General features: G+C 46.6%; 2 protein-coding genes across 7 annotated transcripts in view; both read right to left on the reverse strand.

Annotated features, from left to right (window-relative positions):
• Positions 1-2256: 2256 nt before the first annotated feature.
• LOC123492581 (metabotropic glutamate receptor-like protein N) lies at positions 2257-3201 on the reverse strand. Its single transcript, XM_045225104.1, has 2 exons — positions 2993-3201; positions 2257-2948 (listed from the first exon to the last, which is right to left on the reverse strand). The coding sequence occupies exons 1-2, from the start codon at positions 3199-3201 to the stop codon at positions 2630-2632; spliced, it is 528 nt and encodes a 175-aa protein (XP_045081039.1). The 3' UTR covers positions 2257-2629.
• Positions 2257-13904, reverse strand: part of LOC121582644 (AP-3 complex subunit beta-1) — a 58337-nt gene continuing 46689 nt past the window's right edge. For all 6 annotated transcript variants that reach the window (XM_041898610.2, XM_041898609.2, XM_041898611.2 and 3 more), the window contains exons 24-27: positions 12484-12568; positions 11764-11861; positions 10663-10801; positions 2257-3595 (exon numbers count right to left, since the gene is read on the reverse strand). In XM_041898610.2, the coding sequence (XP_041754544.1) occupies positions 3442-3595; positions 10663-10801; positions 11764-11861; positions 12484-12568 (476 nt within the window). In that variant the 3' untranslated portion in view covers positions 2257-3441. The remainder of the gene's footprint in view (positions 3596-10662; positions 10802-11763; positions 11862-12483; positions 12569-13904) is intronic.

The raw sequence follows: 13904 nt of genomic DNA on the forward strand, positions 1-13904 counted from the left end.
CAACCAGTCAGGATGCTCTCGATGGTGCAGCTGTAGAATTTTTTGAGGATCTGAGGACCCATGCCAAATCTTTTTAGTCTCCTGAGGGGTAATAGGCTTTGTCGTGCCCTCTTCACGACTGTCTTGGTGTGTTTGGACCATGATAGTTTGTTGGTGATGTGGACACCAAGGAACTTGAAGCTCTCAACCTGTTCCACTACAGCCCCGTCGATGAGAATGGGGGCGTGCTCAGTCCTCTTTTTTTTCCTGTAGTCCACAATCATCTCCTTTGTCTTGGTCACGTTGAGGGAGAGGTTGTTGTCCTGGCACCACACGGCTCAGTTCAGCCATGTAAGCTACAAGTATGAAGTAGCAGTCCGTCTATGTTGAGGAGTAAAATCTGATTTAGCATCAGACCATTCCCTCTCTAAATGTGACATAAAAACATCACCAAGCCGGGACTGTAAAAGCTCCAGATTTATGTGTGTGTGTGTGTGTAGGTCAGAGGGAGCTGTAAGTTACAGCTGCAGTATGCCTTAACGGCTTGTGTCATAATGGCAGATAAAGCCGTTTCTACACACTGCCAGCTACAGCAGCAGCTCTCGTGTCTGAGAGGGGAAAATGGCAGAAGAAGTGGGAGTGAAACTAAATATTTTGCGGCCTGTCGAGGTGTTTGTGTGTGTCTATGGCCTGTCGTAGTGTTTGTGTGTGTCTACGGCCTGTCGTAGTGTTTGTGTGTGTCTACGGCCTGTCGTAGTGTTTGTGTGTGTCTACGGCCTGTCGTAGTGTTTGTGTGTGTCTACAGCCTGTCGTAGTGTTTGTGTGTGTCTACGGCCTGTCGTAGTGGTTGTGTGTGTCTACGGCCTGTCGTAGTGTTTGTGTGTGTCTACGGCCTGTCGTAGTGGTTGTGTGTGTCTACGGCCTGTCGTAGTGGTTGTGTGTGTCTACGGCCTGTCGTAGTGGTTGTGTGCGTCTACGGCCTGTCGTAGTGTTTGTGTGCGTCTACGGCCTGTCGTAGTGTTTGTGTGCGTCTACGGCCTGTCGTAGTGGTTGTGTGCGTCTACGGCCTGTCGTAGTGTATGTGTGTGTCTACGGCCTGTCGTAGTGTTTGTGTGTGTCTACGGCCTGTCGTAGTGTTTGTGTGTGTCTACGGCCTGTCGTAGTGTTTGTGTGTGTCTACGGCCTGTCGTAGTGGTTGTGTGTGTCTACGGCCTGTCGTAGTGTTTGTGTGTGTCTACGGCCTGTCGTAGTGTTTGTGTGTGTCTACGGCCTGTCGTAGTGTTTGTGTGTGTCTACGGCCTGTCGTAGTGGTTGTGTGTGTCTACGGCCTGTCGTAGTGTTTGTGTGTGTCTACGGCCTTTCGTAGTGTTTGTGTGTGTCTACGGCCTTTCGTAGTGGTTGTGTGTGTCTACGGCCTGTCGTAGTGGTTGTGTGTGTCTACGGCCTGTCGTAGTGGTTGTGTGTGTCTACGGCCTGTCGTAGTGGTTGTGTGTGTCTACGGCCTGTCGTAGTGGTTGTGTGTGTCTACGGCCTTTCGTAGTGGTTGTGTGTGCCTATGGCCTGTCGAGGTGTGTGTGTCTATGGCCTGTCGAGGTGTGTGTGTATGATCTGCCGTGGTGTGTGTGTGTGATGGGAACAGCTGGCAGGGGGAATGAGTACGTAGGGAGAGGTGATGGATGCTAGCGGTGCGGTGCAGCAGTGACAGATGATTTAAACAGGTGTTCTGTACAGCCCTCTGAGACACCTCGCTTATGAGCCGGAAAACACAGCCAGACACAAACCACAACACCCACACACCACACCCAAACTCAACACAACACACACAGACACACCGCACCCAACACAAACGCACTATACTCTAACCCAAAACACAGCCAGACACAAAACACATAGCACCCTAACCCAACACAACACACACATTGCATCCTAACCCACCACAACACACACATTGCGTCCTAACCCAACACACACATTGCATCCTAACCCAACACAACACACACATTGCATCCTAACCCAACACAAACACATTGCATTCTAACCCAACACACACATAGCCAACACACCACAACCCAAGACACAAGTCTGTCACACTGCACCACAACCCAACACACACTCTATCAAAGTAACCCTACCCACAAACACACAGGAAAACAACCCTACACCCAATCACACAGGAAAACAACCCTACACACAGGAAAACAACCCTACACACAAACCGAACACACAACGCACCACAATCAAGACAGACTAATTCAAAATAACCTTCAACAACCATAGTTCACTTTACAGTTTTAATATATTCAGTTCTTCTTTTCACCAAAAGTGATACAGACCTCATTGATTGATAAACACATTTTTGGTTACCTAAGAAAACATAACCTTTTCACTTACAGACACACTTCACAGGCGTTGCTCTGTTGGAAACAATACAAGGGTTTGGAATGGATGAGGCACATAACACAGTGAGAATAGTACTGTATCTTGTTTATATCAATGTCATACAGTATATAGCATAATGGTAGTTCATTTGTCTTGGCTTTTGGCTCTTGAAAAGCTTTAGAGGTTTCAAATCCCAATAACAGTATTTAAATATTAATATTAATATTAAATAAAAGGCTATAAGGAATCTAGGAGTGCTTTTCTCTTTGCACTAAAAAGGTGGTCTGGGGAGATACAGAGTCTCTGGTCTGGGGAGATACAGAGTCTCTGGTCTGGGGAGATACAGTCTCTGGTCTTGGGAGATACAGTCTCTGGTCTGGGGAGATACAGAGTCTCTGGTCTGGGGAGATACAGAGTCTCTGGTCTGGGGAGATACAGAGTCTCTGGTCTGGGGAGATACAGAGTCTCTGGTCTGGGGAGATACAGAGTCTCTGGTCTGGGGAGATACAGAGTCTCTGGTCTGGGGAGATACAGAGTCTCTGGTCTGGGGAGATACAGAGTCTCTGGTCTGGGGAGATACAGAGTCTCTGGTCTTGGGAGATACAGTCTCTGGTCTGGGGAGATAAAGTCTCTGGTCTGGGGAGATACAGAGTCTCTGGTCTGGGGAGATACAGTCTCTGGTCTGGGGAGATACAGAGTCTCTGGTCTGGGGAGATACAGTCTCTGGTCTGGGGAGATACAGTCTCTGGTCTGGGGAGATACAGTATCTGGTCTGGGGAGATACAGAGTCTCTGGTCTGGGGAGACACAAGATTCCTGTTGAAATAAAATGCAGCAGAAACATTGATGCTCATTGTTGACAATAGATGGTCACAGCGTAAAAAAATATGAGGTGTGTGTATGAACTGTATGGGAGGATGTGTAAGCATAAGGGAAACAATATCAATCTCTTTGCCTGCATGTAAGTGTGTGTTTGTGTGACAGAGAATGAAAGAGAGAGGAAGAAGCATAGAGATTGGGAGACAGAAATAAATGTGGACTTCTCCCTGTGTTGGAGGACTGGGGCTAGGGGGCGCTGTAGGCTCTAGGCCTGGGCCAGGGCCTGTTTGAGGTCTCGGAGCAGCATGGAGCCCATGACACTCTTCTCTGTGTTGATGGTGATCAGGGCTGTAGACAACTCCCTCAACTCCACTGTCACCAGCACCACAGCTCCACTACTGGCCGTCTTACCAGCAAACCTACAGGGCACAGGAGATAGAAGACTGGGTTACAGCACTAACTGGATATAGGACTGACTGTATACAGAGTAACAGGACTGACTGGATATAGAAGACAGGGTTACAGGACTGACTTAAACAGGAGACAGGGTTACAGGACTGACTAAAACAGGAGACAGGGTTACAGGACTGACTAAAACAGGAGACAGGGTTACAGGACTGACTAAAACAGGAGACAGGGTTACAGGACTGACTAAAACAGGAGACAGGGTTGCAGGACTGACTAGATATAGAAGACAGGGTTACAGGACTGACTAAAACAGGAGACAGGGTTACAGGACTGACTGGATATAGAAGACAGGGTAACAGGACTGACTAAAACAGGAGACAGGGTTACAGGACTGACTGGATATAGAAGACAGGGTAACAGGACTGACTAAAACAGGAGACAGGGTTACAGGACTGACTGGATATAGAAGACAGGGTAACAGGACTGACTAAAACAGGAGACAGGGTTACAGGACTGACTAAAACAGGAGACAGGGTTACAGGACTGACTGGATATAGAAGACAGGGTAACAGGACTGACTAAAACAGGAGACAGGGTTACAGGACTGACTGGATATAGAAGACAGGGTAACAGGACTGACTTAAACAGGAGACAGGGTTACAGGACTGACTGGATATAGAAGACAGGGTTACAGGACTGACTAAAACAGGAGACAGGGTAACAGGACTGACTAAAACAGGAGACAGGGTAACAGGACTGACTAAAACAGGAGACAGGGTTACAGGACTGACTGGATATAGAAGACAGGGTTACAGGACTGACTAAATACAGGAGACAGGGTTACAGGAATGACTAGATACAAGGTAACATGACTGACGATACAAAAAAGAGAGAATTATGACAATGCGCATTTAGTCTTTCAGTCTATGGTGGCACTAAGTTTAGGGATGGAAGTTAAGACTGCATAGCTGACCTATAACCAAACTTGCGAAAAATCAGTGTGTGTGCCAGCTGCGTATGCACTTAAAGGAAGAATCCACCCAAAACCACTCATTACTTTAATTTAGTGTAAAATTACACTAATATGTGAGAACAATATTTTTTGTGAACAAATGTATCATTTTGGCGTCATAACAAGGTTAGTAGCAACATGGAAAATCATTGTGGAAATATGTTGCTGCTCAAGTCCACAATGCAATGCTCCCTTTATGGGCTGGCTAGGTAGCTAGCAAACATAGTACCAAAGACAATATCAACATGTAAAGTAGCTAGTTAGCTATAAAATCGCCTAAACAAACTGCACTATCAATTTAGGAGTCTACAATCTCACCATGTTCAACCTGCAGATCGATGTGCCTCACAGAGTGGAGTCTAACATTCGCAACGGCAGATATCCTTTTGAGGAGATGGGAAACGCTGCCCATGCTACGTCAATGGGCCAATGGGAGTCTATTGGGCGCTAGCTGAGCCCAACATTAGCATGAATTTCATCAACAAGAAGTACAACATTACAAATCTTTTCCAAGATGTGAGATAATTAACATGCTATCTGTAGTATCGTGTAGCTTTGGAATCGTGACATTACCTCCTTTGAGAAAAATAGGCACGTTTCTCGACATATACACTGACTTTGAGAAGGAATTGAGTGACCATTAGCTTAGCAACCGTGTGATGCAGCATGACAACATGAACACGATTGGTCAACAGTCTGCTGGGTGGGGCGTTATACTTCCTTCTTTCATTGGATTCCTATCTCCTTTCTATAATATCTCTGGCAACTGCACCATTCAATGCACCCTGGACTAAACAGGCAGACAAATAGGAAAAATGTGCTAGACCCTCCATTAAATTACAAATTTCTCCAGGGAGGAATATCGCTAAAATATGATCACTGGCTCATTCGAGAGAAGACATCCTCCCGAGTTATGTATGATAGGCGTTTTTGCGATCTAAAAGTCGTACTCCTATTAACTTCCAGTGTAGTGAGAGCGTGCTACCTTATACAGGCCGGATTTCTGCCTGCTTGAAAGCCAATAACTCAGATACATATGAAAACATGAAATGACCTAGGGAATCGATAGAACATCACTCAGAGATGCACAAAAACAATATAACATTCAAAATGGGTGAACCTTTCCTTTAACACACACACCAAGCAGGCCCTCATAAATCCTCGATTAATAAAATTCCCAAACACTACAAATCATGTAATTACCCAGCATTAGTGCGAGGGTGTCAGAGAGAGAGAGGGGGGAGAGACATAGCGAGAGAGAGGCGGTCGGTCTATTATCCAGCTGACTAAAAAGCCATTAAGGAAGAGACACACTCCTTTTGTCAATCAAACACATTCACCCCCTTTCCCCAGAGAGAGCGATAGAGTGTGTGTGTGTGGGGACCCTTCCTCCCCCCAGGAGAATTCTCAGCAGCCCGGTTTCCTAGGATACCAGTCCCACAGACAGGGGGACCAAAATGGGGCGCACATGGTGCCCATTGAGGGTGCTAACAAGAGCCAGGCAGAGGCCCTGACCCGGGGTGACCCAACCCCTCTTTAGGGTGACAGGCCTGTGCTGGGCCCCCTTCTCCCTCTTCCCTGTCCCCTCTGGAGCCCCACGTGGCTGACAGGCTGACACCACCCAGCCATCTGCCTCCGTTTAGCACTACATCCCTGGGACAAAGGCCCCCCCGTGGACCCCTGGTTAGGCCTGACAAATACCCCACAAAGACCCGCTCTTAGAACTGACAACCAACCCTCCCTCAGGCCTGAATACCCCAGTGAAGAGGAGAGGAGAGGAGAGGAGAGGAGAGGAGAGGAGAGGAGAGGAGCCCCCCTCCCCCCACAGCAGATAGAGTAGGCTCAGAGCATGTTAGGAACAGGCCTGTAGACAGGACTAGGGGCCACCGGGCTGTCACTGTCTCTGGGTACAGCTAAACAGCACCACCACCAACTAACACCCTATGGGATAGGGAGGAGGACACACCCTATGGGATAGGGAGGAGGACACACAACAGTGTGTCTGGCTGTGCCTCTGGGGAGCAGCTAAATTGCCATCAACAGAGGAGAGGGAGTTTCAGGCAGCTCTCACAGTCCTCTCAGACTTAATTAAAATATTAGCCACTTCAACAGGACACACTCCACTGAAAACACCACTATACCCTCTCTCTTTCATTCTACCGCTCCACCCTTTCCTTTTCTCTTCTCGTTCAGCAATTGTGTAGGCCTAAATATGTACCAATCTTAACTACTCTAATCTAAAAGCTCTGGCTACCAAAAATATAACTTTAGATATGTTTAAAAAAACTGCACAAACTACCATTTTAAAAGCCCTACCTAGCCACTGTGTCCTGTGCTATAACCTCTCTCCATGGCAGCTGCCTGAGGTGTGTGGTCCCTGTGGCTTTAGGATATAAATCTATCATTTAGTCAGTGGATTAACACTAACACTGTCTTTCTACAGGCCAGAGAACAGTGTGTTTGATTTGTCACTGGTTGGTGTGTGCTTTAAGTGTTTCTGTGTGTGTGTGTGTTACTTCTGTGTACAGGTCTGTTTGGTTGGTGCGTGGTGAAACATTATTTTATTCCATAGTTCTGAGCTGTAGGCCTCAGGGCAGGATCCTCCCTGGTTCTGATTTCACACACGAGGACTAGAGACACACTGAGGTGACACCCACACACCTCATGAAAAAAAACGTAACAGGGCACAGTGGAGCCCCGGGAGCATCCATTTACAAACCAGACGTGACCCCAACACTTTACACACACACACGCACACACACACACACACGCACACACACACACACACACACACACACACACACACACACACACACACACACACACACACACACACACACACACACACACACACACACACACACACACACACACACACACACACACACACACACACACACACACACACACACACACACACACACACACACACACACACACACACACACACACACACACACACACACACACACCAGGGGTGATAGTGGTCTTAACCAGGTTATTGGTATGGCCATGCTCTCCCCAGGCAGGTGTGAGGGGGCTAAACACTGGATTAATTGCAGCGTATGAAAAGCAAAGCAAACGATAACCCCTGGACTTAGAGAGGAGGGATTGGCATCGATCGCCAGACCGCCGCTAAGCATCACACTCCAATTATCTGTGATTCTCCTCAGTGGAAAGAGCCTCTCCCTGTTGCCATCTGCCTCCAGTACACCTCCCTCCCTCCCTCCCTACCTCCACCCCGCCATGCAAACACTAAGTGGGCTTCAACTTTACATTCAACCTCAGGCTGGGTCAGGAAGAACAAGGATCAGTCTGCCACCCACCACAACCAACTATCTGTACGAGAGACGTTACTATCAATTATGCCTGGATTGGATTTATGTAGAGCTTTTCTAGCACTTTACATTCTAAGCATATTCAACCAAAAATTCCAGAAAAACATTCCAGCAAACATTTGAAATAAACATATGAATGGTGTTTTTGACTGGTCCGACATACAGCGGTTGCCTGGTAGACAACACTACTAGGCTGGTTAAAACCATTAATGCAGCAGCATGCTCCCAGCAACCCCACACTGAGCTGAGCTTAACTGGGCTTCACTGGCCATGTGGTCAGATGAGGGTCCAAGACCAAGTGTCCTTCAGCAGGGTGGTCAGATCAGACCAGACCAGCTACAGCCAGATGGGTACTGCTATTAACCCCTATTAGAGAGCAGTACACTTCCCAGAACACCGCCATACGGACACTGAGTGACCACACTACAGCCCATATGGACACTGCTGACCACTAGAGAGAGGGAGAGAGGTGTGTGTGTGTGCGTGTGTGTGTGTGTGTGTGGGGGACCGCTACACATCAGGTGGAGATGAAGGGATAATGAACAGTCCACTTCACAAGGACAGTATACAGATGTGTTAACTAATGCTGAGTTGGGGATTGTGAAGAGAGAGGACTCACACAGACATTGTTAGCAGTGTTATTGGTTATGTTCATAAATAACTATTGTTACTACTGTTATTATTTGATGGCACATTCAACAATAAAGCTCCCAAACCCAATACAAACTGGATGCCGCAGGATAATAAAATACAACGAAGAAATATTATTAAGCCATGAAATCACTTTGGGCTGCAACGTGTTTGTATTATAGGTGATAATCAAAATGACTTTTATGATTATTATGATTAATACAATTATGGGATAAAATACTGAACATCCTCATTCATTTAAGACTAAAACGACAAAAAGTACATTTGTATTTAACTCCATATCAGTCATCACCAAATGGAAATAAAATTGGATATATAAATATGTTATATTGAAGCAAAGTAAACACACAGCTTAAAATTCCCAAGGTGCACTTTTAAAAATGAAGTTCTCTAACCAACCAATGCATACAAATTCGATCACATTTGCTTTCAAATGGCGTGAAGAATAGAGCAGATATATTCTATTCCCCCTGTTTAGACACAAACAAGAACAGCTTTTTCTACATTTGCTTTTCTGCTTGATTTATTGCCAGCCTCCTTTCCAGCAATCTATTGGGCTGTGTTGAGGAGGTGGTTAGGTTTTCCTCTGTTAGTAAGGCCTGCTGGTAGAGAGTAGCAGTGCTGCACCCTGCTGGTGATGAACAGGACTGCATGGCTGAGAGGGAGAAGAGGTGCATGTACACACACAAAACCAAAGATAACCTGAGACATGCAGTTAGCTTTCTTCCTAAAATGATTCTAATAGCCACAATATAAAATGTAACATAGTATTGTGGCTAATACCACCACACAATATAAACATGATACCATGTAAGATCATTACTTCAAGGCTGAACCCTGACCTCCAGGGAGAGCCCCTCATTCGTGTGCTGGTGCCCAGGCAGTCCTAGTGGAGGTCACCTCCATCACAGTAACATTAATGCAGAGTGACCTCCACAATGAGCTCTCAGTGTGTGTATCCCCTCACATCCATCCCTCTCATTCCTCCTGTGTGCGTTCGTGTCAACACTGGTCTGTGTGCGTTCGTGTCAACACTGGTCTGTGTGTGTGAGTGTGCACTAGTAGTTGTGCAGCATCAATATAACCCCACCTATGAGACACCACTTTGGTATTTTCAGATCTGAAGAAAACCATGGATGGCTCCACCTAACCTAACTTCCAGTACACCTATCTGACTCCTTCAGATGTGCAGAAGGGGAGGCTGCTAGCCCAGGGGTCGTCTTTGGACCAGGTCCATGTCATCATTGTGAGACCAGAGGAGAGCGTGACGTCATTAAAGGACAGTGAGGAGAGTGTAGCTTCCTCCCCAGCCGTCAGCCAGGCAGCAGAGAGAGATTGATAGCCCAGAGTCATTTGTCCTATTGGTTATTCTAAATGAAGTATGGGCTTATTGGATGCAGGCAGGCCTCTCCCACCGGCTAACATTGATTTCCACTCACTCTCCTCTCCTCCACTCCTCCTCTCCTCCCTGTAACCTTGTGCTAGTGTCTCATTCCTCCTCTCCCCTTTCTTTTTCCTTCTCTCCATCTCCCCCTTTGCTTTTCCATCCCCTTCTGTTTCTCCCCCCCGTCCTCCCTCTCTCCCCCTAAGATCCCTTACTCATCCACACCCTATTTCCCTCCCTGTTACTCATCCTCTCTCTCAAACCGAAAGAGAGAAAGAGAGGGAGAGAGAGACAGACATTCAGACAGTTGGATAGACAGACAGGGAGGTAGGGACAAAGAGGAAGTGAAAGAGAGACAGGTGAGGAAACGGAGAGAGAGAGCGGGAGAGAGATAGATGGAGGGGTAATTATCCGTCAGGTGTGTGTGTGCGTGACGGAGAAGGAAGCTCATTAGCACACCCTGTGTACACCAATTACACAGCAAGACTTCACACACCGTTCTCTAGGCATTCCCCTGGCACAGCAGTCTCAGGCAGGGACACACAGATATAGTCAAACACATACATGCAAAGCAGAGCCGAAAAAACAAACACACACGTTTGTTTTACTATCCTTGTGGGGACCAAACAATTTATTCCCATTCAAAATGCCAACCCCTAACCTAAAATAGCCTAAAAAAAAACACACACACACCTGTGGACGTTGTCTTGACCGGATGGAACCACTCCCAGGTTGGCCACGGTTGCCACCGGTCTGCTGATTGGTTGGCTGGTCATGTTCTCTGCTGCCATGGTGATGGTTGCCGAGCTCTCGTTCATGCCCAGCAGTTTACCTGATTGGGTGAGAAACAGTTTAGTGAAATGATGCACTCACATCACATCTAGAGGTTGCTTTGCAGGTGCGCTGGAGAATAATATTCATTGACTGCACTCAACACCCGGTGACACACAGCCAGCACACTCTCCTCATTCTGACAGATGACAGGAAATGAACATAGTGCTTGAGAGCTTGACTGTGCGGAAGATGAATAAAGAAAGGGCACCCAACACGCCAAAAATGTTTTTTAATGAGGACTGGAGTGAATGGGGGAAGGAGGGAAGGAGGCAGGTTAGAGTGAGTGGGGTGTGTGTGTGTGGTGGGGGGCACAAGTTACCCAAGGGACACTACTCCATTTAGGTCAAAATAACAAATCTGTTTCTAAAGACCACCTGACGAGTAGTAAAGTTGTTCAGTTTAAAGAATCTTCTTTAAAAGAGGGGGTGGGTTAAATCTAGCTTTTGTCTCCTCTTCTCTCTGATTGCTGTGAGGAGTAGAGATCAGAATATGAATCTAGTGAATGAAGATTAATTAATTAATTAACAACACGAGGAAGGCATTTAGTAGGCACTTAGAGAAGAGTGGTGGCCTACACACCACATTCTCTCAAAAGCTCTCCTAGGCGTGTGAGTGCATGTGGACAAGATATTCAGCCACTCTTGGAGGACCATTGAAGTTGAATGGAAAATGCATCTTTATTATGACGCATTTTTGCATTAAAGCCTCCATAGAAAGCTGGCCTGTATTATTGGCATCACTTATGAAGCCATTAACAACAAACTGCCTTTGTTTCTGCTTTGATTGGTCTGACTACAGCACACATCTCAGTAGCACTTTCTTTAACTGTTACTTATCCTAAACACCATGAAATACCTAGTGATTGGTCATGTTGATGATAATGTAGATAATGTTTAGTGTGATTGTGTAAGATAATGATTATGATATTATTTTTGTAGTTAACGCTGTATGAAAGCTCACCTTGCTCCTTGTGGAAGTCCAGTTCGGTCATGGTGATGGGCAGGAAGAGTTCTCCTACGGCAGGCTGGATGGACACACTGAAATGGTCCTCCTTCGTACTGATGGACAAACAGGACAACAGTGAGTGTCACAGGACCACAACTATGTTACTGTGTTATGTTTCTGTCCGTGTGTATGATAGTATTGTAGTGTTTTGCGATCACATACCTAATAACAAAATCAAGCTACCAGTAATGCTCAACAAATTTGAAATTAGTGGTGTGTGTATGTGACATTTTCTCTGTTCTGATTGCCATACAGAACAAACTGGGTGATTGGCATTTTGGGGTGGATTGTATTCGCTCTGTCCAAAAAAGGATTTCTGATCAGCCTATTGATCAGCGAGCAGAGCAGAGAGGTGCCAATAGCCTGAGGGCCTGCTGTTCTGGTCTGCTCTGGTTTGGGAAGTCAGAACAGAGCAGAGTTCATTACAGAGGAGGATAATTGTTATCTCTGTGAAACAGGATCAATGGTGGCTGACGCCTCACCTGGGAGTCGGAGAGGAGAGGAGAGGAGGAAGTGGTGGGGTAGAGAAGAGATGGAGATAATGGACAGAAAAGGGGAGTTTTCTTCTACAGCTAGAAGAAAAGCAGGTTAGGGAGAGGAGGAGGAAGAAGAAGAAGAGGGCCATAGTTGTTTCAGCCTCACTGTATATAATGACTAGAGGACAGGGTATCTTACCACAGCTGGAAGTTGGCTGCTTGTGTTGAGTCGTTGAAGTCGATGCCCATGGAAACAGTCACTGAGGCCTCCGGCTCCAAACACTCTGAGAACGGAGAGGAGGAGGAGAAGAAGAGAGGAGTGAGTGACAAGGGCAGAGGGGGAGGGAGGGGGCAGAAGAAGTGAGAGAAGAGGAGGAGAGGAAGAAAGGAGTGAGTGACAAGGGCAGAGAGCAAGGGAGGGGGCAAACGAAGAAGAGAGAGATGGAAGAGGGAAGAGAGGAGGAGGAGAGGAAGAGTGAGTGACAAGGGCAGAGGGGGAGAGAGGGGGCAGAATGAGAGAGAGAGAGGGGGAGGGCATTAGAGTGGAACAGACAGGCATGCAGACAGACACTACTTGTGTTTTCTACTTCACAAAGCAAGGCCACCGCGTGTGACAAATCCATCTTTCAATCTCATCCTCCGCAACAATGAGTGAAAAAAAAAAAAGAATAGTGTATTTCCAAAACAACAGGTTTGTCAAAGAGAATGTCAGGGTCTGAAGAGAGAGTGAAGGAGAGGAAAGAAGAGTGAGAAAGAGAGAAGGATATGTATAAAGTAGGACAAGAGAGAGATATGAGGAAGGAAGATTGAGAGAAAGACATGAAGCAAAGAGAGATCTGTGAGGTAGAGAAAGTCTCTCTCTCTCTCTCTCTCTCTCTCTCTCTCTCTCTCTCTCTCTCTCTCTCTCTCTCTCTCTCTCTCTCTCTCTCTCTCTCTCTCTTTCTCTCTCTCTCTCTCTCTCTCTCTCTCTCTCTCTCTCTCTCTCTCTCTCTCTCTCTCTCTCTCTCTCTCTCTCTCTCTCTCTCTCTCTCTCTCTCTCTCTCTCTCTCTCTCTCTCTCTCTCTCTCTCTCTCTCTCTCTCTCTCTCTCTCTCTCTCTCTAATTTCCCTGTATTTAGCGCCATCCATCATTCCTTCAATTCTGACCAGTTTCCCAGTCCCTGCAGATGAAAAACAACAGCATGATGCTGCCACCACCATGCTTCACTGTGGGGATGGTGTTCTCGGGGTGATGAGAGGTGTTGGGTTTGTGCCAGACATAGCGTTTTCCTTGATGGCCAAAAAGCTCAATTTTAGTCTCATCTGACCAGAGTACCTTCTTCCATATGTTTGGGGAGTCTCTCACATGCCTTTTGGCAAACACCAAATGTGTTTGCAGATTTTTTTTTTTTTTTTAAAGCAATGGCTTTTTTCTGGCACTCTTCCGTAAAGCCCAGCTCTGTGGAGTGTACGGCTTAAAGTGGTCCTATGGACAGATACTCTAATCTCCGCTGTGGAGCTTTGCAGCTCTTTCAGGGTTATCTTTGGTCTCTTTGTTGCCTCTCTGATTAATGCCCTCCTTGCCTGGTCCGTGAGTTTTGGTGGGCGGCCCTCTCTTGGCAGGTTTATTGTGGTGCCATAT

The sequence above is a fragment of the Coregonus clupeaformis genome, chromosome 15 (assembly GCF_020615455.1).
Source record: "Coregonus clupeaformis isolate EN_2021a chromosome 15, ASM2061545v1, whole genome shotgun sequence".
Lineage (NCBI taxonomy): Eukaryota > Metazoa > Chordata > Actinopteri > Salmoniformes > Salmonidae > Coregonus > Coregonus clupeaformis.